Source organism: Manis pentadactyla, chromosome X (genome assembly GCF_030020395.1).
Source record: "Manis pentadactyla isolate mManPen7 chromosome X, mManPen7.hap1, whole genome shotgun sequence".
Classification (NCBI taxonomy): Eukaryota; Metazoa; Chordata; class Mammalia; order Pholidota; family Manidae; genus Manis; species Manis pentadactyla.
In genome coordinates this window covers 8849613-8874778 of record NC_080038.1, presented here as the reverse complement: position 1 = coordinate 8874778, position 25166 = coordinate 8849613, and the positions used below count along the sequence as shown (strand labels likewise).

The 25166-nt window shown below is 43.6% G+C and overlaps 1 protein-coding gene across 2 annotated transcripts; it reads left to right on the top strand.

Moving 5' to 3' along the window:
* The first annotated feature begins 6002 nt into the window (after window positions 1-6002).
* On the top strand, window positions 6003-23344 carry GEMIN8 (gem nuclear organelle associated protein 8). Of its 2 annotated transcripts, none has more exons than XM_036912949.2 (4): window positions 6003-6158; window positions 13442-13486; window positions 14082-14520; window positions 22823-23344. In XM_036912949.2, the coding sequence occupies exons 2-4, from the start codon at window positions 13475-13477 to the stop codon at window positions 23077-23079; spliced, it is 708 nt and encodes a 235-aa protein (XP_036768844.1). In that variant the 5' UTR covers window positions 6003-6158; window positions 13442-13474; the 3' UTR covers window positions 23080-23344. The 2 variants fall into 2 exon arrangements, with proteins under 2 accessions (XP_036768844.1, XP_036768845.1); XM_036912950.2 differs by lacking the exon at window positions 6003-6158 and adding an exon at window positions 6173-6298.
* The last annotated feature ends 1822 nt before the right edge of the window (window positions 23345-25166 follow it).

Sequence of the window (25166 nt, the reverse complement as noted above, 5' to 3'; positions counted from 1 at the left end):
TCTACGTTGACAGATAGTAACTACACTAGTTGGGATGAGGATTTAATAATATATACAACTGTTGAATCACTATGTTGTACACTTGAAACCAATATGATACTGTATGTCAACTATACTTCAATAAATAAATAAAAATAAAACGAAGCCAAAGTATTCAGCCAGCAAATGAGGCAAATAAAAATGGAATTAATGTTAAAACAAGAATGTCATTTTGCAAAGTAAGATATATATGTATAGATAGATATATAGACATAGGTAGCATCAGTTAATTTTTTTGCAGCAGTGGTTTTTATTTTCTTTGAGATTTGTATCAGAAAAATGTGTGTCTATGTCATTATTGGAGATTTGTCAAAGTTTCCTTGTATTTACATAATTAACTGTACATTCTTAGTCTTGATTACTTAACTCTGATGCCTACTTCAAGGTGATGACTATGGGTTGCAAATCACAGGAAGCCAAAGACATTTTATTAACCAAAAAATGGTGCCTCCAAGAGGCCAGGTAGGAATGCATTTTCCTATGGCTCACTGTTCAGATCCATAAGGCCTAGGACTGTGCTGACATAGAGAACGTGCTCCATGAACAGTCACAGACGAGTAAAACAGACAAATGTATTTTAAGGGAGAAAAAAATGTGGGAGGATGTACACTAAATATACCACGATTCTTTTAAAGTAATAGTGTTGGGAGTGATCCTGCCGCTCTCCTTTGTGCGTAAGTGCATGTGGTGTCTGAGATGTGTGGTGGTGTTCTTGTGTTTAGTTTCGTCTTGTGTTTTGTTCTGTGCACTAAGCACATGTTACTTATGCAGTTTGGGGAGGGGAAATGTGGTAGCTGCAGAGAAAGAGGACACGGTCAGTAGTATCAAATGCTGCAGAGAGGCCAAGTACCAGCCAACGGGAAGACGTTGGCGGAAGCCTTGGTGGAACAGTTCTGCAGGAACAGACCTGCTAGAAGAGAGATGGCAATGGTTTGAGTGGAAAAGGGGCAAGGAAATCAAGGTCGCCCACTTTTTACAGCAGTAGGACCAAAAAGAGAGGTAGAAAGAACAGCATGGAGAGATGAGAAATCAACCCAAACTATTACAAAGATCAGAGTGCCTGAGCCAGGTGGGTGCTGATGAGGAAGGAGTTGGGGAAGAGAGGGGAATAGCTGAGGGCATGAGGCACCGGTGAGGACGGGGAGGGGATCCAGAAAACACGAGGATGGCTTGGCCTAGGCAGGAGCCAAGGCACCTCTTTCTCTAAAACAAGAGGCATGGTGAAGCAGAGATCAGACAGTGATACAGCCGCACCTGGTCATCTGCATTTGGTCAGTATGAGGGGATGGCATCTGCTGAAAGGGAGGGTCTGGGTGGTGGGGCAAACGAAGGTGAAATCTAAGGGAAATTGCAGGAGAGGCCCTTGGAGGGACCTGAAGCCAGGACCCCACTAGGGAATGCTCCTGGGAGATGGACTTTCTGTTCTGCAGCTTACAAACAAGAACTCAGGACTGTTTGCAGGTGGTTTAGCACCCCTTCCTTGACCCAAGCAAGGGGACTGGCTCCCAACGAGTTCCTCCACAGCTCTCATGTGGCAAAGGGTACCAAGAGTGAGGGGCCCAAAAAGCCCCATACGATTCGCCCTGGATTCCCACACCTGGCAGGGTCACCCACACCTGTACACCCTGATGGGATCCTTGTGGCCCCAGCACCAGGGGCTGGGATTATTCTCTGCTGCTTCCTACTTTAGACAACGGCCTCTGTAGATTTCCTTGCCCTGGGAGTTTAAAGAAACTGTATCCTCTCACCAGGCCTTTCAGTCAATCTCATCTCCAGTTGTTGCAACAAGCAGGAGGAGAGTTCTCCAGAGCATTGAAAAGAAGGCATGTCATGCTGCACCCGGAGCCTCATTTTCTCCCAGTACTGTCTTGCCTCCCTCCTGGACCGACCCGCCACTCCCAGGATACACTGAGACTGGTAGGAAACTGCTGTGGCATATGGCCTTAATAGACCATGGACTTTCAGATGCTCTGTTGAAAGGAATGGTTCTCAGCTGGAGACAATTTTGCCCCCCAGGGGAGATTTGGCAATTTCTGGTTGTCACAAATGGAGAGAGAATGGATAAGGTTACTACGGGCATCCGGTGGGTGGAGGCTAGGGAGGCTGCTAAACATCCCAGTGTCCAGGGCAGCCCCCGTCACAAAGAATGATCCGGCCCCAAATGCCAATAGGGACGAGGGTGAGAAACCAGCTTCAAAGAGTTCTTCATCTGAAAAGACCCTTTAAAGTTTTGCTAAAATCCATTTAAGGGTTACGTATAATTTGAGGTTTACACCTGAGACAAATAACAGGCCATACCCGAGGATGAGGAACGGCAGGACTTGTAAATATCCACCAGATGGCGCTACAACACAAGTAAAAAATCCAACCTTCAGCAGCCTCCACTTCAGAATCCAGTTTCACTCCCTGGTGAGCCCTCGAATGTGACAGTGCCCATCCTTTTCGAACGGGAGTGTCATTTTGGGGGGGGGTGCTTAGTGTTCCCCATCACCGATATTTTATGCAAGTGAATTTAAATGAACAATGACTAAAAGTCAGCCTGGAACATGAAAAACACAGGGCCACCTCCTCATTCGGAATACAGTTTCCAAGATTCCTTTCCTCTTAATGTTAGGCGGGAAAATAGATATGAGCGGGATGGAAAGAGAAAAAGGCCAGGAAAGTCCACCAAAAAGACCCAAAGTTAATCAATTAAAGCTCAAGAAGGCAGGAGTAACTTGGCCTGGAATGTTTGAATGTTCCCCAGATAAAGGAGGGTCCCTCAGCATAGCCCATGTCTTTATTGTGTTAATCATGCAGGCCCAGCCGTAAACAACATAGTAAAAGGCAGGAAGCATTCCAGCTTAAAGACTGTTTTAACACCCAGGAAAAATGTAAGGTTCTTAACTTACTCTTTAGCAAACACAATAACTCAGCCCACCTTGGGGGCTGGGCAGGCAGCCTGTTTGATTTGCTCCCGGACCAAGACGCCTGTATCCCAGGGAGAAATCAGAGCAGGAAGTTCCTTATGTTACATTAATTCTAAGTATTCAAAGACCACTTAACAGGTCTGCACCCCCAGCCCTTAGTCACGTTCCTGAAAAATCCTTAAAAGGGGGAACCCCCAGCCTTTCGGGGCACTCCTCTCTCTGAGGTCACCCTCACTTTCTAAGTGTGTAACCTTTTAATCTTAAACTTTCTCCAAACCTTTCAGGGTGCCTCTCCTTGCTGAGGTGGCCTGTATTTTTTCTCTCTTTAAGTAATTTTAAATAAAACTTTCACTCTACTTCACTAACTGTGTCTCTACCCTTCAATTCTTTGTTGCGGCAGGGACAAGGACCGAGGAAAATCACAACGCTCCCCCAACATTAGGATGGCTAAATAATGAATTTCTGGCCACTAGTAGGATTTGACCAGAAGTGTTATGGTCTGGATAGTACCCTTAAAGCAGCGGTTCTCAACTAGGGGTGACTTGGCCCTCCAGGGGATGAGTCCCTGGCCCTGTGGATCCACCTTACACACCGAGACAGCAGTACATTTCTTAATGGTTTGAGCCACTCTTCTCCTGGGTCTCTGTCACAGCAGCCAGAGTAATACCATTATATATATTCACACACTTGGAGCGCTATAGCACATCTCTCTCAGTACTCCAGTTACTGCTCTACCTGAAACAGAGCCATTGTAGGCCTAGCTTTGCTCTGCCTTTCCCCCAGGCACCCCCAACACACACACCCAGTCCTCTCACCCTGGCAGCTGACCCCTCTTCTCTTTCCTACTCCTGATGTGGTTTCTTCCGTGAGGCAGAGAGTCCCCCAGGCCCCAATTATTTATCAGCCTCAATCCATACCTGACTTTTCTCAGCAGACACCACACTCCTGCCATCCACTCCCCATTCTATCTGTAAATATCTCACTTCCTCCCACATCCATTTTCTGAACAGGGAGGAAGAATCTTGTCTAAAATAACCCCCCTCAATATACACACACTTTATGGCCCTCACCCTGCTTTCTTTTCTTCATATAAGTTACCCCGATGTACAATTATTTATCTGTTCATTGTCTATGCTCTTCTCAACAGTGCTCATTTTTATGAGGTCAAAAACTGTCTTACTTGTCATTGTATATCTGTAAATAGAATACCACTGACCAATAGTCCAATAGAAACATATACAGGCATCTATTGTTGAGTTCAGCTTTGTTGCACTACACAGATATTGTGGGGTTTTGGGGTTTTTTTTGCAAATTTAAGGTTTGTAGCAACCCTGCATTGACCAAGTCTATTGGTGCCATTTTTCCAATAGCATTTGCCCACTTTGTGTCTCTGTGTCACATTTTGGTAATTCTCACAATATTTCAAACTTTTTCATTATTATTGTATTTGTTATGATGGTCTGTGATCAGTGATTATGACTCACTGGAAGTTCAGATGGTGGTTAACTGTTTTTGGCAATAAAGTATTTTCTAATTAAAGTATGTACATTGTTTTTCAGACCTAATGCTACTTACTGCTTACTTAATAGACTACAGTACAGTGTAAACATAAATTTTATATACACTGGGAAACCAAAAAATTCATTTGACTCTCTTTACTGCAGTGGCCTGGAACCCAACATACAGTGTCTCTGAGTTACGCCTGTAATGCATGTTAACATCTATCATTTTAAATGTTGTAATAACTACATTAATAAAGTAAAAAGATAAAGGTGAAATTAATTTTAATCTTATACTTTATTTAACCTAAACATTCTTCCCTAACATGTTATCACCATTAAAAAGGGAGATAATTTACATTCTTTCTCTCGTACTAATTCTTAAAGGCTACTGTGTAATCTACTCTCACAGCACATCTCAGTACAGAGTACATTTCAACAGCCATCTGTGGCTAGCGGCTGCAATGCACAGCACAGACAGAATAATACTTGAGGTGTATGTATTAGGCATCCAGTACATACTTGTTAAAGGTAATAACATTGTGATAATGTCCACACCATTGATAATAGTCTAATTGACTTAGCCATATCCTCTTACAAGGCATTTGTTCCCAGTTTTCACTTTTTAAAACAATTCTGCAATAAACATCCGGTTTGTATTTACTTTTCCTTGGAATAAATTCCCAGAAGTGGAAATTCTAGACGAAAGTATGCCCCCTTTTAAGGTTTTTGCAGCAGTTTGCAAAATCAACCCCCAGAAATATGCCACTTAGACTTCGAGTGGCTTATGCTTGGTTATAAACAAATCCTGTGATAACTGGTCAGACATTGCTGATAATGACTGTGATAAAAATGTTAAAAGGTACTATTTTTTGTTCGCTGTAACGCACCAGGCACTGTGCACTAGGTATTATTTACATCTTACGGGTGAGAACCTGAGGTTTCTAGGGGTTAATAAACTAAGCGCTACAGTCGCAAACTCAGATCCGGTGCCTTTAGTTACAAAGCCTGTACGTCTAACCCCTGGGCCACGACCACTGTGTATGTTAGTTGTGTTGTTGTTTTTTAAAGAAAGCCTAACTAGGAGAGAACGAAAATCAGAGTTGCGAGGAGGGCGAAAAGTTAAAGGCCAAGGAACTGGTGCGGACACGGGGGCTGTGCAAAAACGACCCTCGTCTCCCTGTCTCGCCACACCCATCTGCGTAAACACAGCCATCCGACCCGCCGCGGCCCCAGGTCCCCCCACCCAAGGCCCGGATCCGGGAGCTGCACCCGGCCACCAGCCTCGCCGCCCCGCCCTCTCCCCGCCTGCCCGCCTCCGCGCCCTCTCCCCGCCCCGCCTCCGCGCCCTCTCCCCGCCCCGCCCTCTCCGCGCCTCCCCGCTCCCCCCGCCCTCTCCCCGCCTCCCCACCCCCCGACCACCGCCATCTCCCTGCCTTCCCACGGCCTTCCCACCGCCATCCCCACACTGCCCCCGGGGAGGCGGATCCTCATCTCTCCCCAGGTCCCCACGTGACGCAGATCGCCGCGCGACGTGACGTCAGGGCGGCACGTAGGGAACTGCCGGCGTGCGCGTCACAGGATCCGCGCCGGAAACTCGCTTTCAGTTGCCAGGTTAACAGGTCCTCGTGCTCAGTACCCTTCAGTACCCTAAAGGAAATAAAGCTCTGCTCGCCCACCGCTGGGGATCTGCAGGCTCCGCGTCCACGAGGTGACTCCGGGGACGGCTGGGTTTCCCTTGGGGAGTGAGGGAAGGGCCTGGAGGCCCCGGAGCCTGGCTTCCTCTGAGGCCGAGAGAGCCCAGGGCTTGACCGTCACGTTGTTGTAGTTACCGTCATCCCGCAGCAAAAGGTGCGGCCAGGGGCCCACGAGACTCCTAATTAGTTGCTGGTTAATTGTGAGAGGGGACTGGTTCCAGAGGCTCTCAGCTGTGCTGTGCGTCAGAACCGCTGGGTGACTTTTAAGAATTCTAATGCCCGGGCCCCATCCCAGACCAATTAAATTCGCACCTCTGGAAGTGGAGCCCAGGAATCGGTATTTTTATTAAAGCTCCCCATGTGGCGCTGACATGCTGAGTAACACTGTTAATTAAGCTAGGTCTGGAAGGAGAATTCGGACTTTGCCCATCCAGCCCAGTCTCTGAACAGAAGATCGCTCAGGGCAGCCTCATCCTAAAGAGATGTCTAGGATTTGAGCCCTTCTATTCAAAAATAGGGGTTTTCCTTCTCTTCCCTGTGAGAGAGGTCAGAATTTTTGCGGAAGTTATCTGCACACTTGGCACCTGTGGGCTTTTACGCGCCTTGCTTGAGGTAGAGAAAGCCTTCGCCCACTGTTCTTCCTCAGTAGTTAAGGGAGTTGAACCGGAAGCCATGTAGTTGAACCAGAGTACCATTTAGCTCCGAAATCCTGAGTACTTCGTACAGATCAGACGCTTCTGAACAATTTTATTTTTTTCAGGAATGATTTTTAAAGTTGTTTTACAGGCTCAATTCCATATTCAACTGTTTTGCACGTTAAGTCAGAACATTATTTGAAAGTCTATACCAAATATTAATAACAGGACTCCTCTGGGGTTATTTTATGGGTTCCCTATGCATTGTGAGGTGGGGATAACCTTTAAAAATACAATTTATACCAATACGGTTTATAAAAGTAACAGCCCCTTTGGGACGGCAATGCGAATAGAAACTATCATAAAAGATTGTCAGTTAGTGACTGGGGATAGGCATAACTGAAGGTAAGTTCGTGGTAAGGTGTACAAATCCCCTTTGGGTTCGTCGCTGTGCTGGGAAAATATTACAAAGTAAAGCTCCAGAGAGGAATTTTCATTCTAAAACTGTTCTACAGATGGTGAAGGATTATACTGTTTTTCAGGACCCAACGTTTAGGGATGGGCCTAGACAAGAAAAATGGGAAATTGAACATGATGGCTAGAGTGTTAAGCTGGAGGAATTACAGGTAGGTGCAGAATTTAGAACTCCTCTCCAATAGGAAATCCAGCTACAGAACAGTTGAACAAGTGAAAAAGGAGCATAACTGTAGTTGGTTAAAGGTCAGATGAATTGGAAATATCTGAGAAAACATACTAATGTATTTAAACATCTGCTTCCAGAAAAGATTTGGAGCATTATACTCAGTTATTTGAGTGACTAGCTCCTCAGTGATTTAAGGGAGGGTGAAGGCAGGAGGAGAAACTGTTATCAGGAAACGGTAGACAATCTAAACAGCGTCCAAGGGCAGGAAAATATTAGCTATGATTTTTATGCTGGGAGGAAAATACGAAATTTAAAAGTAATTGCAGAATCCATGCCTTCAAGTAATTGATTAAATGCCCAAATGAGTGGGTCATAGTGAGTGCTGTGTGAATTCAGAAGAGAACAACTAATGTGAAAAGACTGCGTATGTCATTTATACTTTACAGAAGTAAAACTTGAAATGAGGCTCCTGAAATCTACTGGTGGTCTTAACTGAAGGCAAATTCTGGCACACTAAGATCCCCACCTGTTAAGATCCAATCACCACCAACCAGGTGGTTGCCCACCCCTTAAGATCCAATCACCAATGCAGAACACACCCTACCCCTGCTCCTTAAAAACGCGCTTCCTCACCCACAAGCTGCTGCTCCCTCTCTCTGGGGGCAGCCATTTTCTCTTTCAGATAATAACACCTCTTGCGGGGCCTGTGTCTCCCCAGTCATTCTGGGGTAAGGAGGGTCGCGGTGAGATACCCTTTCATTAACCACTTTAAACTAGACGTGCTTTTTGCTGATATGCTCTTAACATGCATAACCTGCCTGTTGAAGCCTTGTTCCTTTATGATCACGCTAGGTTTTCCTGTGCAATAGAGGTGCACTTGCCATGAAGTGAACTTACGTTTCCTCTTTTGAGACGTAGTATTACTGTGTCCATCCCAGTTATCCCAGTTTCCAGCTGTCCCATTGCCTGTTGTGTACCTGAATCAGAGGGTAACTCTGTTTTTGAGCGGCCTCATATTTCACTTCTAATTCTGAAATTACATGGGGATTTGGAACTTGCAAATGAATCCATCTCCCTTGCTGACCACTTAAAGCAATGCTGTTCTGTGGGTGGAATGTTATTTGTATTTAAAAAAGAGTTAACTACAACCTTTCAGTCTTTCTCCTCCACCATGCTATGCCTCCTGTGTGACACACTTATTTCAACATCCACAAGAGAGTAAATTGGGGTGTGGGGTTGAGGGAATGAAAAGGAAATAAAACTCTGATTTTTGTGCCCTTGCCCATCAGTTTAATCATTACAAGCAGAGAGGTGAGGGCTTTCTGAACACAGTCGCACGCACACTTAGAGATTGAGAGCGTTGACTCCTGAGGGTGGAAGAAGCCTGTCCAGACCAGAGCCTTCTTTTAGGTCTAAATCTCTAAGCAGGGACCATGAGAGCCACGAAAGGGAGCCCCTGGGGGCAGCAGCATGCCTGATGAACTTGCCATCAAGCATCTGGGGCTGCAGACTAGGAAGCAATGCTCTCAAAAAACCTCACTTTATTATTCATCTTAGTTGACGAAGTCCCTACCAGTGTGTGCATTATTATTGGAAGACATCTTCTCTGATAGGAAAGAAATCCCTTCGAGCTGCATATGATTTAATTTATGAAACTCAGATTTCTCACCACGCCTTCATTTATTTTCTGCAGTCCCTACAGACCCCTTTCCTTTCGCCTTGAAACAGGGTGTACTGAAGGCCTAATTAGATCCCCCCAAATTATCTGCTTGGCTCAGAGAACCAAATCAGTGAGAGCCTTACTGGAAAGGTTTGACTTTCCAGACCTTAGCCAGCATAACTTATTTCATGATTGACTTATAATGTGTTTCTATGCAAAAATCAAAACAAGTGAGTTTTCATGTGTGTGATTTTCAGAATACTAGTGGGAAAGGAGGATAGAGAGGAAAATCCACTTAGAGTATATACAGTATCTTTTTGAGGGGACTTTGGGTTTTTATTTTATTTATTGGTTGCTATGACACATCCTCAATCCTATACCTAACAAGCGTGTGAATATGCAGTAAAAGAAATACAGGGTCACTACCTTTCAGCAAAGCCACATTACCTGTGGAATTTTTTAATAACTTGATGGAAATAGTCACAGTTTATCTATTGAAAACTACAAAACTCTTGTCTGTTATTCTTCATGCATGCTTATGCATTTAAAAAGCAGATTCATTGAAGAATTAGTGCATTTTTTAAGAAAGGGAATGTATGGGAAATGCATGGTTCAAGACTCTGGAGGCACCGTCTTGCCGTTGGGCTTCAGCAGTGTTTCGTGAATGACCTCAACGCTGTTTTTTTCCCTTCCTGCTCGGGTGTTTGAGGACAGACAATGAATTCGGTCTGTGTGCTGGCCCGGCTCAGCTGGGCAGCGATTGTTGGCCATTGTGCTGGCTGGGGGTGGGGGTGGGGGCCGCCCAGTTGGTAGTGCTGTGGATCGCGGCCCGCCCCGACATTGCCGATCTCCATCTCATCTTTCATCCCGTTGGGAGAAAAGCTGCTGTTGAGCCCATGAAGACGTGTCCTGTGAAAGAGGAGGAACACTCCCAGACAGGTGGGGACTGGAAGACAAAATTACAGGCCACTGAAAGGCTTCTAAAGCTGCCACAACCATAAGCTTTTCTCTGAAATGACGGTGGTGTCAGAAAGTGTTACTTTACTGTCTAGAGTTATTTTAATGTTGGCTTTTCAGAAACCCATTCAGGCATTTTTATCAGGTCCTTCCTTAAGCTCTGTGTGGAAAGGGTACCAGCTTTTAAAAAGTTTATAGGACCCGTTTTTACAAGAGGTTCTCACCTCGCATGAGCCAGCTGAGTGGTTAGCGGGGAAGGATGTGTGTGCCTTCTTCCACGGAGGGAGGCGCTCGCGGCTCTCCTGCTGCCCCCCCCCCCTGGCCCTGGTGGGGTTGCCGTCCAGCACCTGGCAGCCACTACAGGCTCAGCCGGAAGTCAGGGTGCTATATCTGCATTCTAAGCCCTGACAATTGATACTGTTTTGCAGGAATTTGTTCATTTTTTAATTAAGTCTTCAAATGTCTGTGTAGATCTTTAAGAAACGGTTCAATTTCCTTATTTCATCCTGGAGACAATTCTTTTGTCCCAAGTAGTGGGAACTGGTCGTCGAGATTGCTGTTGGTCCTAATCACAGTTGTCTTGCTTCCACTAGTGTCTTCTGAGCCTAATCATTTATGCAGGGCATGAGAACAACGAGGTTCCTCCACTGATTTCCCAGAGAAAGTGAGGAACAATTAGGGTGTTCAGCGTATTGAGGGCAGAGTCTATACAGCTTCATAATGGATTAACAGAAAACAGGTGGGCAAGTAGTGGCCTGGTTTGGTTTTTGTACTTCTCTGAGGCACTAAGAATGGTGTTTACATCTTTAAAGATTTTTTACAAATTAAAAAAAAAACAAGAATATCTATGAAGGATATGTGACAGAGACCATATGTGGCCCACAAGCCCAAAATATTTACTATTGGCCCTTTACAGAAAAAATTTGCTGGCATAAAATACAAAGAGTAGCAATGGAAATAGCAAGCTAATAATAATAAAGCCATATGCAAGCTGCTCTTCCTTTAGACGGGTTTTTCTATACCTTATTTGATTTCTAAGAGATTATTTGTCATTCATTCAAACTATTTTTAGTTGAGTATCTGTAAGATTTTAGGAATCTTAAAAATACTTAAAATGTGAAAGGATAGGATATATAGATTTTGGAATTTAGGGCAGGAAAATAATAAAGCCAAGGTTGAAGCAAACATATTCGACATACAGCCCTAGGACTCTAAACTTGCTGGAGGATTGGCAGCAGATTTGATTATAAGTGTCCCAGTGGCCCAAACAATGAGGAAAGCATAATGAGACGAAAATCAAGTGACAAAGTTGTATGTATTCCATCATTAATATAAATTCCTATTTCCTTAATAGCCTAGGTCTTAAAAGAGTCCAGCTCCTTTGGTGATTACTTGTTTCACTTTATAGTCAGCAGCATTCCAGGCTGAGTGCAAGATGCTTCTGGTCCAAACTCCAGCTGTGCCTTTCTTCAGCCATCTCAGCTTGTTCTCCTGGCTGCTTTCTTGCAAAAGTGCTCAGGATGTGCCTGGCATGGTCTCTGAGGCAGTGTAACATGGCAGCCCCTCTGTCGAATTACTGAATCAAAGCATAAATAAGTAGCCTCTCCTCAAATTCGCACTCCCTCCCCCTTGTTAATTACAGCCATTGACATCTGAGCAGCCTGGTGAACATGATGGATTACATTTGAACCTCTTAAATAGTTGTCTGCTTTATTGCGCGTGCCTAAACTTCTAGCTCAGCGAAGTGGAACCTCTCATAAGCCATCTTGTGCATTTTCAGAATGTTGGTACTGCTACCTTTAAAGCCAGGCGTGATTTTCCCAGTTATAAATAAAAACAGGGTTTTCCCAGGTCTACAGTAGTGTTCAGCCACAATAACATTTTTTATGTATTTGAAGCTGTCAGATTTCCCAGTTTGGGAAAATACTTACATTGATCTGGTTCTAAGTACATTGTATAAGGCATAGAAGTCTGGATTCAAAACTCTTAATTTCCAGAAGATGTCTTGTAGACTTTTCTAATTTAATTCCTATGCTACTTGTTAATCTCTAAAACAAATTTGATTAAGGTACACATAGAGTTCACATTAATGTCATTATGTGCTGCCGGCTCTCAGAAAGCTATTCACATTTCAGTGATAGAAATCTGAAACCTGGCTAGAATGCATTAGCCACTTAAAGACTGCACCTAACAGTTTAGCACTCAAGTATGTACTGATTTCTATCATAATTTCATTTGTGGTAGCTTTATTTCTCTGGCTGGTTAGCCCCTTAATTATATTGACTGTTTTATATCTCTTCAGTAACCTGTAAAGCACATAGCAGTAAGCCAGGTCTTCAGATCATTGCTCATGTTTTAAACCTTTAAATTATAGTTTTAAAGTAATGTGAACTTAATTTACACTTACATTTTCACTGCATTTGTTAGCTTTTTTTCCAGTTTACATTCACTGCATGTGTGTGTGTTTCTGAATTTAGACTAGGGAACAGGAAGTGTGAGCTAAGTTTCAGGTAAATGTACAGAAGGTCATGTCCACCCTCTTGGAAATACCCTATTTGAAAGCTTATTATATTTAAAAAGAAAGTGAATGGTTCTCTTTTGGCTAAATGTTAAAAGATGTGATCAATTTAGCATCTCTGTTTTCCACATTAAGCATAGCAAAACATCTGATAGAGATTACAGAATAAGTCAAGCTTATTTCCTAAGGCTTGGGGAGGTTTTTCAATTCTGCCCTACAATTTAGTAAGAAAAAATAGGTCTCCTTCAGTATTTGATTTCCAAAGTTTCAGAACTCAAGTAGCTGCTCCACATCACATTATATTAGTGGTTTCATCTCACAGGTGCTTAAATGCTCTTGCAATTTAGGATATTTTTTTAACTACATTCTGGTATAGGCTGGCATTTTAGTAGCTCTCAACTTCTGAACTTATATTAAGAGAAAAAATTAAGTAGTAAGTTGGCCAAATGTATTCTATTCTAGTCAAGCCTCAGGGACTTCCAGAGTTAATTTAAATAGGTATTAGCCTGGGTTATGGATTAGTAAATTAAAAGTAGAAGTTGAACACTTTTATTCATGTTCTGTATATTATTTTGTATATTCATACTTAACTATTAACTGTTTATATGGTTCTTTCCATAGACTTTGTTTTCAATAGGGAAACAAGTACTTGAAAAATGCAGTGTCCTTTGAGCCACTTAATCATACTTAAGAGGATCCCTCCTATTTGGACCACAAAGTCTAATCCGTGCCAGGGCCCTATGCTGGCATGTTGCATGAAGATCAGGCATGGTACTGGGAAGAAGCAACCTTTGAGGAGCTGCTCTGCAAACCAGAGAATAGCCCTCCCTGAGTGTCGCCCCCTGTACTCACCTGATGTTTGTGCTTTGCTTGTTCTTTCCTAGCTTCAGTGCCCATTTGGATATTCATACTCAGAGATGGCAACAAAGGTAAGTTGTGTTTTTTTTTAACTCATTAAAGAAAAAGGTAAATTTTAGCCTTTGTGGTCTTCATGTTCTCATTGTATAATGGAGAAGACCAAAGAAGTAAGTCAGAAAACTAAAAGGCACTGAGGAGTAGGCCAGCCCAGCAGGTATTTAGGGGGCAGAGAGGGAGAGAGAGTCCAGAGAATATCATGCTTTTAGTCCATGTGGTTCTTGGCAGGCCCTTTCTAACTTGGAACTAGTCACTGAATTACAGTGGACAGAGAAGGCCAAGGTGATAGACTTTGGGTCCATAATCTCCCTGCATCTTAACTAAAAATAATAGTTCTTAGCCTGTGTCCCTACTTTATAATGGCCTTAATCTTAAACTAATTGTCCTGTGCGTACCTCATGTACACATACTTCAGAGCAAATGTGCATCCATTTGCACATTGTGGGCATGGACCTGTCCTGTATTCTCTTTGGCTCAGTAGCTTCCAGATGTAGAGTAGCTATTTAGGAGATGCTCAGTAAATACCTGTTGGTTAGTTGATTAAACATTTGAGGATTTCTCTTGTTAGAACTGTGTGGCATCTAGCCTATGCCTCCCTTCATTTTGTAGGCATCATCATCGAAAATTACTGAGGCTTGGTTTTCTCATCCGGTGTATGCAAGATACTGGCAGCATTATCATCAAGCCATGGCTTGGATGCGAAGGCACCAGAACGCCTATCAGAAGGCCGTGGAGTCTTATTTCAGTTGCCTGTGGCCCCTCTCTCCCTCAGCTCTTCCCCAGAGCTCTTATGCCTACAAGGGTAGATCTGCTCAGTCCTCCTATGACCATCACTTGGCCTCTCAGAACTCACGCTATGGGCATTCAGGTCCCCGAAGAGCCAGGCAGCATCCACGTGACAGCACAAGAAGAGACCAAGCTTGGCTAGCAGAGGACGAGATGGAGAGCGAGTCAGATGGGGGAGTGGAATGCGACCTGAGCAACATGGAGATCACCGAGGAGCTCCGCCAGTACTTTGCAGAGACCGAAAGGCACAAGGAAGAGCGACGTAAGTGCAGGCCTGTCTCCACGTGCTTCCCTTTCCTGCCCTGCCTTCTGCATTGTTTTCTTCCCTAATCTTTAAAGTCATTTTATAACTCCTTGACAATATTCTAGATCCAGTCCTAAGCCTGGGAAAAGGTATGGTGATGTTGCACCTCAGTTCTATTAGTTTCCAGAGTTGTTTTAATACAGGGCTTGCTTTCAGTTCTAGAACAAAGCTTATCCTAACAGTGCCTCTACATTTATTGAGTGTTAGACCCTCCACCAAATGGGGTGCATGTGTATGCGAGTGTGTACATGCATGTGTTCCCTAATCTCTGCCACAGTCCCTCAAGGTATTACACCCATTTTATAGATGAGGAAAGTGAGCCCTAAGAAGGTCAGTTGACTTGTTCCGTGGTACCCAGCTGACACCACTTCCTGTGCTTCCTTCAGTGGGAAGGCAGGAATTGTGTTTAATTTCTTCCTAACTTGCTAAGAGAACTAAAACTGCCACTTGTGCTTGCCTTCCTCTTAAGATTCACCAGACCCTTTGCATTTTAAGTGTCTCTAACAGACGTAAATACTTTTCTCCCTTTTAAATTAACCAGTATCTAGTCTCAATATTTTTATTGAGTTCTAATTATGTGATACTTTACTTGGAATTTTCTTATAAACAGAAACATAGCAGCCTGGGAGTAGGCAAGTTTCATTTCCATCCTTATGATCTATATTTTCCTAACAGTGGGCTAGCATATACTGATCTCTGCTGGGTACCGGAAACTGAGCAGCCAGCTTTGTATAAAGTACAATGCCCAGAGTGCCTACCTGTGATTCTTCCCTCCCTTCTTTTGATTAAACTGTTGAATTCTTTGATGCATTATTAGAAAGCATATCCAAACAAGTATTTTGAGAACAGTACTTTCTATTAAACACAGTTGATCTCCAGAAATAAATTTTACCTTTTTGCAGAACACGTAGAAGTAACAATTAGTCTCATTTAAAAGTATACAGCGCACCTAGGGAGTATAGTCATTGACGCATGTCCACCTTTGGCTGGCATGCTGTTTGTTAGAGCTTTTAAAAAAGAAACTGTGAAAATAGGGCTTGTTTCTGTTGTTCTTAGCAGAAGGTAGAATAACATGTTTTTCCCACCAGAGATTGCTACTCTTATGAAAGAAGTTGTAATTAAGGTCAGGAGCAAACCCCAGCCACCTAAGAAGCCATTTTGAATTACCTGCTAATGTAAAATAAACTTGACATCATTATTTAATAAAAAAACAGGTATGAATGAAATGAAAATAAAATAATGAAACGGATCCTTCTGGGGTAAGCAGTTTAGCTACAGTGATGGCTAAGAACCGTCCCTGTTCTTCCCTCTTACCTTTGTCAGATAGAATTCTAGTTAGGTAAAAAAAAACACCAAAAAGTCACGAAAATTACCTGCTAAGTTGTGCCTGGCACTTAATATTATTATGATGAATGAATGAAGTATTTCAGTATTAATTATGAGCATTCCTTTGATCAAAGGCTTTCAAATATCCCAGAAAGTGCCAAATTTGCTATGGTTCTATGGCACATTTTATGAAGTGAGCTAGGCTGTGAGTGCTTTAAAAACTTGATGAACTTCATAGTTAGTTTGATAGTATTCCTAACTATGCTTAGTTTACTAAAAGGCTCCAAACTGTACTATTATCATCCCTGTTGTGGGTTGAATTGCATCCCTTTAAAAAAGATTTGTTCGACTCCTAACCTAGACCTCAGCGTGTGACCTTATTTGAATAGGGTCTTTACAGAAGCAGTCAAGTTAAAATGAGGTCATTAGGGTGGGCACTGATCCATTATGACTGGTGTCCTTATAAAGAGGGAAAAATTTGGACACGGAGATAGATGTGCACCCGGGGAGGCGGCCATGTGAAGACAAGTTCTGCCACAAGCCAGGCGACCACCAGAAGCTAGGAGAGACACCTAGAACAGACCTTTCTGAGTGCCTTTAGACTGGGCATGGCCAACTGATGCCTTGATCTTGGCCTCTGGCCTCCAACCTGGGAGACAGTACATTTCTGTCGTTCTAAGCCACCTAGTTTGCGGCACTTTGTTACCACAGCCTGAGGAAACTAATGCAATCACCCTGTGAGAATTTTCTTTGTTCCCAAATGCAGCCTGTGAGTGGGATATACAGTGAACTGCACAGGTCTTGCCTTCGCTGTGAAGAAACGTGGTCCACGTTTATTTCACTGTTCTCTAGACAGCAAACCAGCAAAAAAGGGAGTTTTATGAAAACCCTTACAACTTCCACCTTTAACCCTCCTCCCCAGTATTTACATTATTGCTAGGAATATCAACAGAGGCAGCTGTAGTGGGCCTGCTGAAATCCCTGGGCTCCAGCCTAGATCCACCACTTACTGGCTGGAGAGTCTTATCCTCTTGTGGGGCACCTGCCCTAACTGTTTTGTGCCTCAGTCTCTTTATCTGTGAAATGGGGATCCTAATTGTTGGAGTGGTAATTAGGAAGATCAAATGAGATAATAAGAGAAAAGTTATAGAACAGTGCTTGATAGGAAGTCGCTGCCCAAGAAAGTTTGGTGGTTATGGCTAGTTGCTAAAATACTCCTCCTTTAATGTGGATTATTAACCGTAAACTGACTTTACTGTGATACGTTTGTTTTGATTAGTGGTTGATTGAAATTCTGCATATTTTTAGTAAAGATGTCCTATGGCTTCCAAAAAAGTCATATATTCCTGCTCTGCACCTTTCAAACTTTTAAATTGATTTAGAATATTTAAAACACAGAAGAATTTAAGTTTTAATACCTTCAAATTTAGTCATTATCACAATTTTGTTGAAGTAGTCGTTAACACAACTTGAGTTCATTTCAAGGGCATTCCTGCTTAATATAACTTAATATAGTAAAATACATGGAAAAATGAACCCACTTCCATATTACTAATAACAGCACTAATAAACACACTATGCTTCTGCTTCTTTGTACCTTTTAAATGTGTAGTTGTACCATAATTGAAATCTACTTGTCCCGGGATTTTTCTGATGATTTTGTGTCCTGCAGAAGGCATTATCAGGTCCCTAGGAGATACGAGAATTGTCTGGCAAGGGTAAGAACACTCTTCCAGGGCTTGACCATGCACCACCAGAAATAACAGGCAGCCGTTCACCAGCTTTATTGTTTACACCAGCAGTTTTGATGGTGTGTAGGATGAATACATGTTCCTTTGAGCGGTAATGAAGCATGGAATTCAGATGTAAGTAATATGAATGCCCGTGGTGTTTCCCAATCCATTACCTTCACTAGAAATGTTCATAGAGGTATAGTTACGTACACAGTTGGGAAATGTCTTAATAGTGATAAGGGACCTGAGTAGTGTGACTACTTGGTTAAAATTGCTTTGTTTTGCTATTTGAGCCGCTGGAAGCTACTTACTCAGTAAGGGCAAATTCAACTTTGAATATGAATCATTTAGAGAACACAGAATTTAATAAAATGCTACTAGCAAGGAAAAATATAGCTAAACTTGAGAGGCTTAGCTTTTCAGTATTATTCACTTCCACAGAAACAGAGATGTTATATATAATTTGTCATCATCTGAGTCTTATTTAGTATTTCCTTAGGATAAAATCCTTCAGACAGGACAGCATGTTCTTGTTTGTGATCTCGACTCTTCCAGATAATCTCTAATTTAACATATTTTAATGATAAAACAAGTAGGATAAATGAGGAACTCATTTTGTGCAGTGGGAACAGGCATGCTTTTGATTATGTCCTATGTCATCATTTCCTAATGAGGTGTTTATGTTAGATAAAACTTCGGTGGTAATGTTACTTATGGGAAAGCAGGCAGTTGTGAAACTTTAAAGGTCAGCTGTGTTTTCACTTATTTCTTAAGAAAAACATTAATTGTTAGGTTAAATAAGAAAAGTATCATTTTTTAGTCATAAATAACCATCAGTTGAGATGAAAGTGGGCATCACAGTGATTGAGTGTGGTTTGTGTCGTCTAGTCGTGATTGAGTAGCCGCGTGTGTTTGTCTCATCTAGTTCATATGTTCAGAGGTGCAGAAAGCCCCTCAGTGAGAAGATAGGTGTGAAAGGCTATAGAAAAGTGGAAGGAGGGAGGGGCAGGAAAATGGAACAGAGGGGGGACTTTTTATTCTAAAAGTCAAAATGGTGACTGGCCACCGACTTGGGGATTACGCTTGTCATGGAGGGAGGGATGCGGGGTAAGGATGGAAGACCCAGCAGAACGGCTCCAGGCTGCTGGCAAGCACCTCTGTTCCGGGGGTGTTGCTGACAAGCCGGAAATGAGGCGTTGGTGGTAAAGCTGGAGTCGGTGCTTTCATCTCGTTGTGCTAAGATCTTTAACTCTGGCAACATAGCAGAGAATATAATCAGAAAGACATGTCATTCTTGAAAAATGAGCAAAAATAACATTCTTTGTCACTCATTTGTCTTAGCACTTTGTCCTCTGAAATGCTCTGCCTTTGGGCTTATTTGTGGAATACTGAAAGGCTGTTTCCTGCTATGTCAGGTCCTCTACAGCCCAAGTCACTTCCCGTGATTTTTCTTCCTTTATGGACTGTAAGTCCACCTTCGTAACATCATGTAAATGTATAGATGGAGGTGAAAATAACAAAGTTATATATCCTGAACCCAGATGGAATCCAGTAAAGTTTCTCCTAATAGCGTAATGCAGTTTTTCTTATTTTAACCTAATAGGCATAGTAACCCTTGGATTGGTTTCCTAGGCCTGCTGTAACAAATCACCACAAACTGGGTGGCTTCAAACAATGGAAATTTGTTCTCACAGTTCTGGGGGCTGAGGTCTGAAATCAAGGTGTCGGCATGACCACACTCCCTCCAAAGACTCGAAGGCCTTGCTGCTTCCAGCTTCTGGTGACCCCCAGCATCCACTGGCTCGTGGCAAATACTGCTGCCACCACTGCCTCCATGCTTACATGGCTTCCCCCCATGGCTCTGTGTGTCTGCGTCTCTCACACAAAGACACTCACTGGATTTAGGGTCCACCGTAAGCCAGGATGATCTCATCTTGATCCTTCCCTTAATTATATCTGCAAAGACCCTATTTCCAAATAAGCTCACATTCTGAGGTTCCAGGTAGATATGAATTTTGAGCGACACTATTCAACCCACTACAACCCTGTTTTAAAGTTGGTATCTAAAAAGATACTCTAATTTGTGTTAAAACAAATTCCCATGACCAAATATCCTACAAGAGAAAAGTGCTTAATAACACTGAGTCCCACAGCTGTTTTCAGGAACAATGACCAACCTGTCCATGCCAGGACACCTCTTCAGTTGTGTCTGAAGCGTGATGTTCTGCTTCTCTGCTTCAGTCAGATGATTCTCCCTCTGCTTGGCTGAGCCCTCACCTTGTTTTGACAGGAAGGAAAACGGCCTGTGATTGAGAATCCTGTCTTTCGTTGGGGGGAAGGAAGCAATAAACAGAACACAGTGTAAGCGGATGACTTTCAAACGGCTGAGGTTTGCCTGGTCCCATCGGTGTACATGCAGGTCCTTCCAGCTGCTCGCGCTGGCCTCCAGGGCCCAGCTGGTCTGAGCGTACTTGGTTTTAAGCTGACTGGCTTTCCCATATGTCGTCTAGCCTTAGAATTTTTTTTAAATCATGTAAGTAAATAGAGGCAAAGAGACGCAAATGTAAGGGAACAAGATCAGATCCCAACTCACTGATGCCCCCACCCTCCCTCCTTCCCCCAGCCTCTCCGCAGCAGAGGCTCTGAGGAACCTCCTGGAGGGAGCTCTTCCCAGCACCTGTTGAGATTTGAGCATCTGTTACCCTGTCCCTGGGTTGTCATCATTTTTCTTTAACAGCATCAGGAAGAAAACAGTTGTTTACAATAAATAATATATGGCCTTTGTCCAAGCTACCCTCCACAATCCTTCCCCGAGCACCTGCTTTGTGGCAGGCATTGGGGCAGCGGCGGGGGTGAGCCAGGACAGCAGAGCGCCTCCCACCCCTGACGCCTGTGTTTGAGGGCAAGGCAGGGAGGGGACAAGGGTTGGGCCTTACATTCTCATGAGGAAGCCTGGATGGGAAGGAGAGAAGGCAGAGACTTGAGAGCAGAGGGCTGTGTCTTTGGTTCTTTTGTTTTTACACTATTGTGAGCTTTATTAACCGAAACCCTGTGGTGTAACCCATGAACACATGCCGAGTATGAATGTGGAAAGTTGCACAGGCTTCCTTGCCTGCTGGCCATGCTTTGTATGCACATGGTGTTTCTCCTCAGATGTCAACAATAAAAGAATATATTTCTGGATGGAGAATTGTTATACCAGTTGAATATCTGCAAGATCGTTTCTGTCAGAAGGGTAGCAGAAAGAAGCTTGATTGTAACCATGTTAAATTAAAAGGAAAAGAAAAATAAAGATACCAAAGTGAAAAGGTTGAATTCACATATCCTAACAGCAGGGAGCAATACTTATTAAGAGTGACGCTTCCAGTGTTTATTCAAACTTCTGAGCTCAGGGGCTCAGAAGGAGACAAGAAGTTGAACATCTGTTGTGTCACTAAGTCTGTCGGTAAAGCTGATTATAGTCTTGACAAGTTGGCGAGTAAGAAGGACTGTGGTCTGAGAATCACTGCCCTCTAAATGCAGAGGCTCTAAGGCCCCAAACAGCCGCCTCCCAGGTAGGATTGGTTCCTCCAGGCCCTAGAAGTGAGAGCCCCAGGATTGGTACCATGTCCAGGGCTCTCGTACGTGGCTGAGGGAATCCGTTGTCCCTGGCTAATGTGGAAATGCCAAGCCTTTTTCAGAAGTAGGCCTTTTGAGGGGCATGGAGGGGAGTGGAAATGTAACACCCATGAAAGCTGAACAGTTTATATCCTGATGTTTCAAATTTGGCAGCAAAACCAAACATAAACAGATGCTTGTTAACCACCCCTCCCTTTCATTTGTGTATTAGGCCACTATTTTGGTTTCATTCTGCCTTTCACAGTAAGTGAATTATATATGTCTTTTCCGTGGATAAGGTAACAATTGTATTGCATTTGTCTTCTTTGGCAGTCGTTTGGCATATCCACATATTATGTCCTTAGGTAAAAAATGAACTGCAGATAGGCTGACAGAAATGGGCATACACATTTTTAATGTTTCTAAGTTTATAAAATTTCCCTCCAACTCTAAGGTGTTACTTATAAAGAAAGGATTTATGAGAGTGGCTATGCATAGCTACACTAAGTATCTTTCTTTTCATGCTTGCTTCAGCTCACCTTTGTGTTCCTCTCTGCTAAGCTTTCATTTTGCTTTTTTTTAACAAGGAAAGCACCATTTAGATCATTATTTTCCCGCTAAAACCATATCACTCCTTATTAAGTAGCATTTCTCCTGGTAGCCAAAGGAGATATAGATGTGTACATTCTATCAATTTCTTTTTTCTTCACCAAGTCCCTTATAAAAATCCATGTAAGTTGGCTAAATTTTACCTTATACAGCATTGTTTCATTGATATTTTTATTTGTTTACATAAAAATAAAGATTATGATATTAGGGCTTGTTATAGTAGAGAAAAGAGTAATTTGAATAAATATTTCTTGCTTACAGAAATCCATTGAAATTAATAGGATTAAAAGCATATAACTCTATCACTTGAGCTTTAGCCTAAACTAACCTGTTAAGTGGAAAGTCAAATCCAGTATGAGAAAGTCGACACACTGTGGCAGATTTGTTAATATTGCAGGAAGATTAGAAGCCAGAAGGCTTCCGTTTGCAGGCTCCTTCACCTTGGCAGATGTTGAGTCACTTAACCTTCTGGTATGATTTGTGGTGTGGATGTGCGGAAGGCTCAGGATGGTCCTTGCCATGCTGTAGCTACTAGCACTTGCTCTTGTCCAGATTACCTAAAATCAGTACCCCTTCCCAGGGGCTGACTTTCCCCCACCACCTCATTTGTGGCAGGAAGTACTGCTGCTTGCACCACGGGACTTGCCTGGAAGCATTTCATTTCCCTGCTGGCCTGGCACGGTTTTGAAACCTAACAGCCCCACTAGCTCTGCCCCGCTGGGTAGGTCATGGCCAGGCTGCAAGGGTGAAAAGAGGGAACCCAGGAGGTTTCGTTTTTCTCCTGTATGTCCAGGGATACTGGCAAAGGTTTGATAACAGCGGTGGTATGTGCACTGGTGGCTCTGCCACTCCTCCCATTGCACAGCCCCCAAGAAGTAGGCAGCACTCTGAGGACCCTGGCGGTGACATGGTGGTGCAGGGCCTGCGCGCAGGCACGTGCCAGGGAGCCAGGCACCCACCTCACCGCACCCTCCCTCCTGTCATTCTGTCCCCAGGGCGGCAGCAGCAGCTGGATGCCAAGCGCCTGGAGGACTACGTGAACGCGGACCACGACCTGTACCGCCACAGCCACCGCTCAGTGGAGACCCCGGCCGAGAGGCCCGGCGAGCGGCGTCAGGCTGAGATGAAGCGGCTCTACGGCAACAGCGCTGCCAAGATCCAGGCCATGGAGGCGGCAGTGCAGCTGAGCTTTGACAAGCACTGCGACACAAAGCGGCCCAAATACTGGCCTGTCATCCCACTGAAGTTCTGAGCCCCAGCCAGCCCCTTCCTTGTGTCCCATTCCCCACCCCTCTTGTGCCTTTCCTCGGGTTGGGGGCTTTACGAGAAATACCCGTGCTCACCAAAGTCCCAGGGGGCCTGTCAGGCGATTGCCCTGTCAGCCCCTTGGAAGTCGGTGGGATGTGGGCTGTTGCCAAAGCACGAGATTGTTTTTTTAACATAAAATGATCTTCGGATCATTACCCTGGCTTTTCATATCAGTAATACTGTTCAGCACATTAAAGTCCTCACTTAGAGATTGTGCCTTGTTTTCTGCCTTTTTTCTGTTTTTTTCTCTTTAACCCATCTGAACTATACAGATGTCTTAAGTGAGTCAGAGGGCCTCTCCCACATGAACTCCTGTAGTCCCCACTAAAAATGATCCAATCAGGCAGTAAGACAAATGCCACCTCTCTCCAATGAAGGGGTCAGCATGGATGTGTGTAGAGGGCCAGAGAGCTCATATTTTCAGCTTTGCAAGCCACATGGTCTTTGTTCTGACTACTCAGTCCTGCTCTTGCTGGGTGAAAGCAGCCATAGACAGTAAGTAAACAAATGTGTGTAGGTGTATTCCAATAAAACTATAAAACAGGCCATGGGCCAGGTTTGGCCTATGGGGCAGTACTTTGCCGACCCCTCCTCTAATAGAACGAACATACCTGTCTGACATCCTGTTATTTCGTTGTCTCTACAGAGCCTGAATATCACATAGAATTGAGAACAAAGAACAATTAATTCCCAGACCTTCTCCACTCTGCAGTCTCATCTGTTGTAGAAAAGGTATAATTGAACTCTTTGAATGTTTTTGATAAGAGAATACATTTCTGAGAATGAAAATCTAAAAATTGATGGAACAGTCCATCTATAAAAGCCAGCTGCCTTTTAAATAAGTTATCACGGTATGTCGCCTGGGTGCGCCCATGTTGACCTGAAGATCAGCACGTCCATCAAAGATTGGTGCAAAGATTTAGTATTGACATGTTTCTCCCTAAGAACACTTGGCTCCACAATTTCAGCCCTTGCCCTGAGACAAATGCATTTCTTTCATCAGCCCCAGATGCTGTTTTTCCAAGCTCGTTTTATTACTGTGGTTGCATCTTGTGCTTGGGTTTTGTAGACAAAAATCAAAATTAACTTCCCCTAAGGTGACATGACTGAAATTTCGAATCTTTAGTGCTCTTTCTTTATTTTAAACTCATACACCTAAATAGAAGATAAAGGTGGCTCAGGCACAAATACAAACCAAAGCCGGTAACAACAGCAGCTTCTCAGCTATGTGAGAGTGAAAGGACCCATATCTTCCCCCAAAGGAACTACCATCCAGTCCCACCCTGCTGACTTTGTGACTTCACTGCTTCGTGTTTCTCACTCTTCAAGTAGGTATTAACAATTCCCTAACATGGGATCCTGAGGGCTGCACTGAGCTAGGGCCTGTAAAACCCACAGTGCTGGCCACATAGTAAATAATGTTGACATCTATTTCCTGTCTTCAAAAATTGCTAACAAGTGCTAATGGGTATGAAACTTCTTCTAAATACACAGAAATGTTGGCCCACCAGCTCTTCACGTGGATGTGTTGGCTTTTTGACCACTCGTTCCCACCTGTCCTTCCCAAATAACTCACAAATAATTTGTGATAGGTGCCCGTGACTTGTTCCTTCGCTGGTTCAGCAAACGTTTGATCCTTTCCATTCCATTTCACTAAGCCACAGCATCTTCCGTGGGGGAACTGCGTGCAGGGAAGACGGCAGCCAGGTGTGCCGCGATCATTAGCGCAGTGTGTGTGTGCTGCTGTGAGCACGCAGGGGAGCTGCACTGTTGACTTCTGGGGCCTCATCATTCTTCGTTGTACTAAAAACACTATGTACTAAAATCGAGAAACTTGCATGGAAATGATTCCTGCATCCCAACTTCAGAAGAGTGGTTAGTTCTGAGCAGGGAGGGGATTGGAGTACTGTTCAGAAGGGGTTTTTCTGCCTCTCAGATGTTTTAATTTCTTGATAACAGAAAAGCTATGGTAGAACCCAGCTTTGATGGAGGCTCCCAAGTTCATCAAACCCTATTCTGACACAAAATACT

Excerpts from the sequence above, each read along its gene's own strand:
- GEMIN8 (XM_036912949.2), top strand. Across the intron at positions 14,521-22,822 it reads AAGGCACAAGGAAGAGCGAC|GGCGGCAGCAGCAGCTGGAT; the intron begins GTAAGTGCAGGC and ends TTCTGTCCCCAG.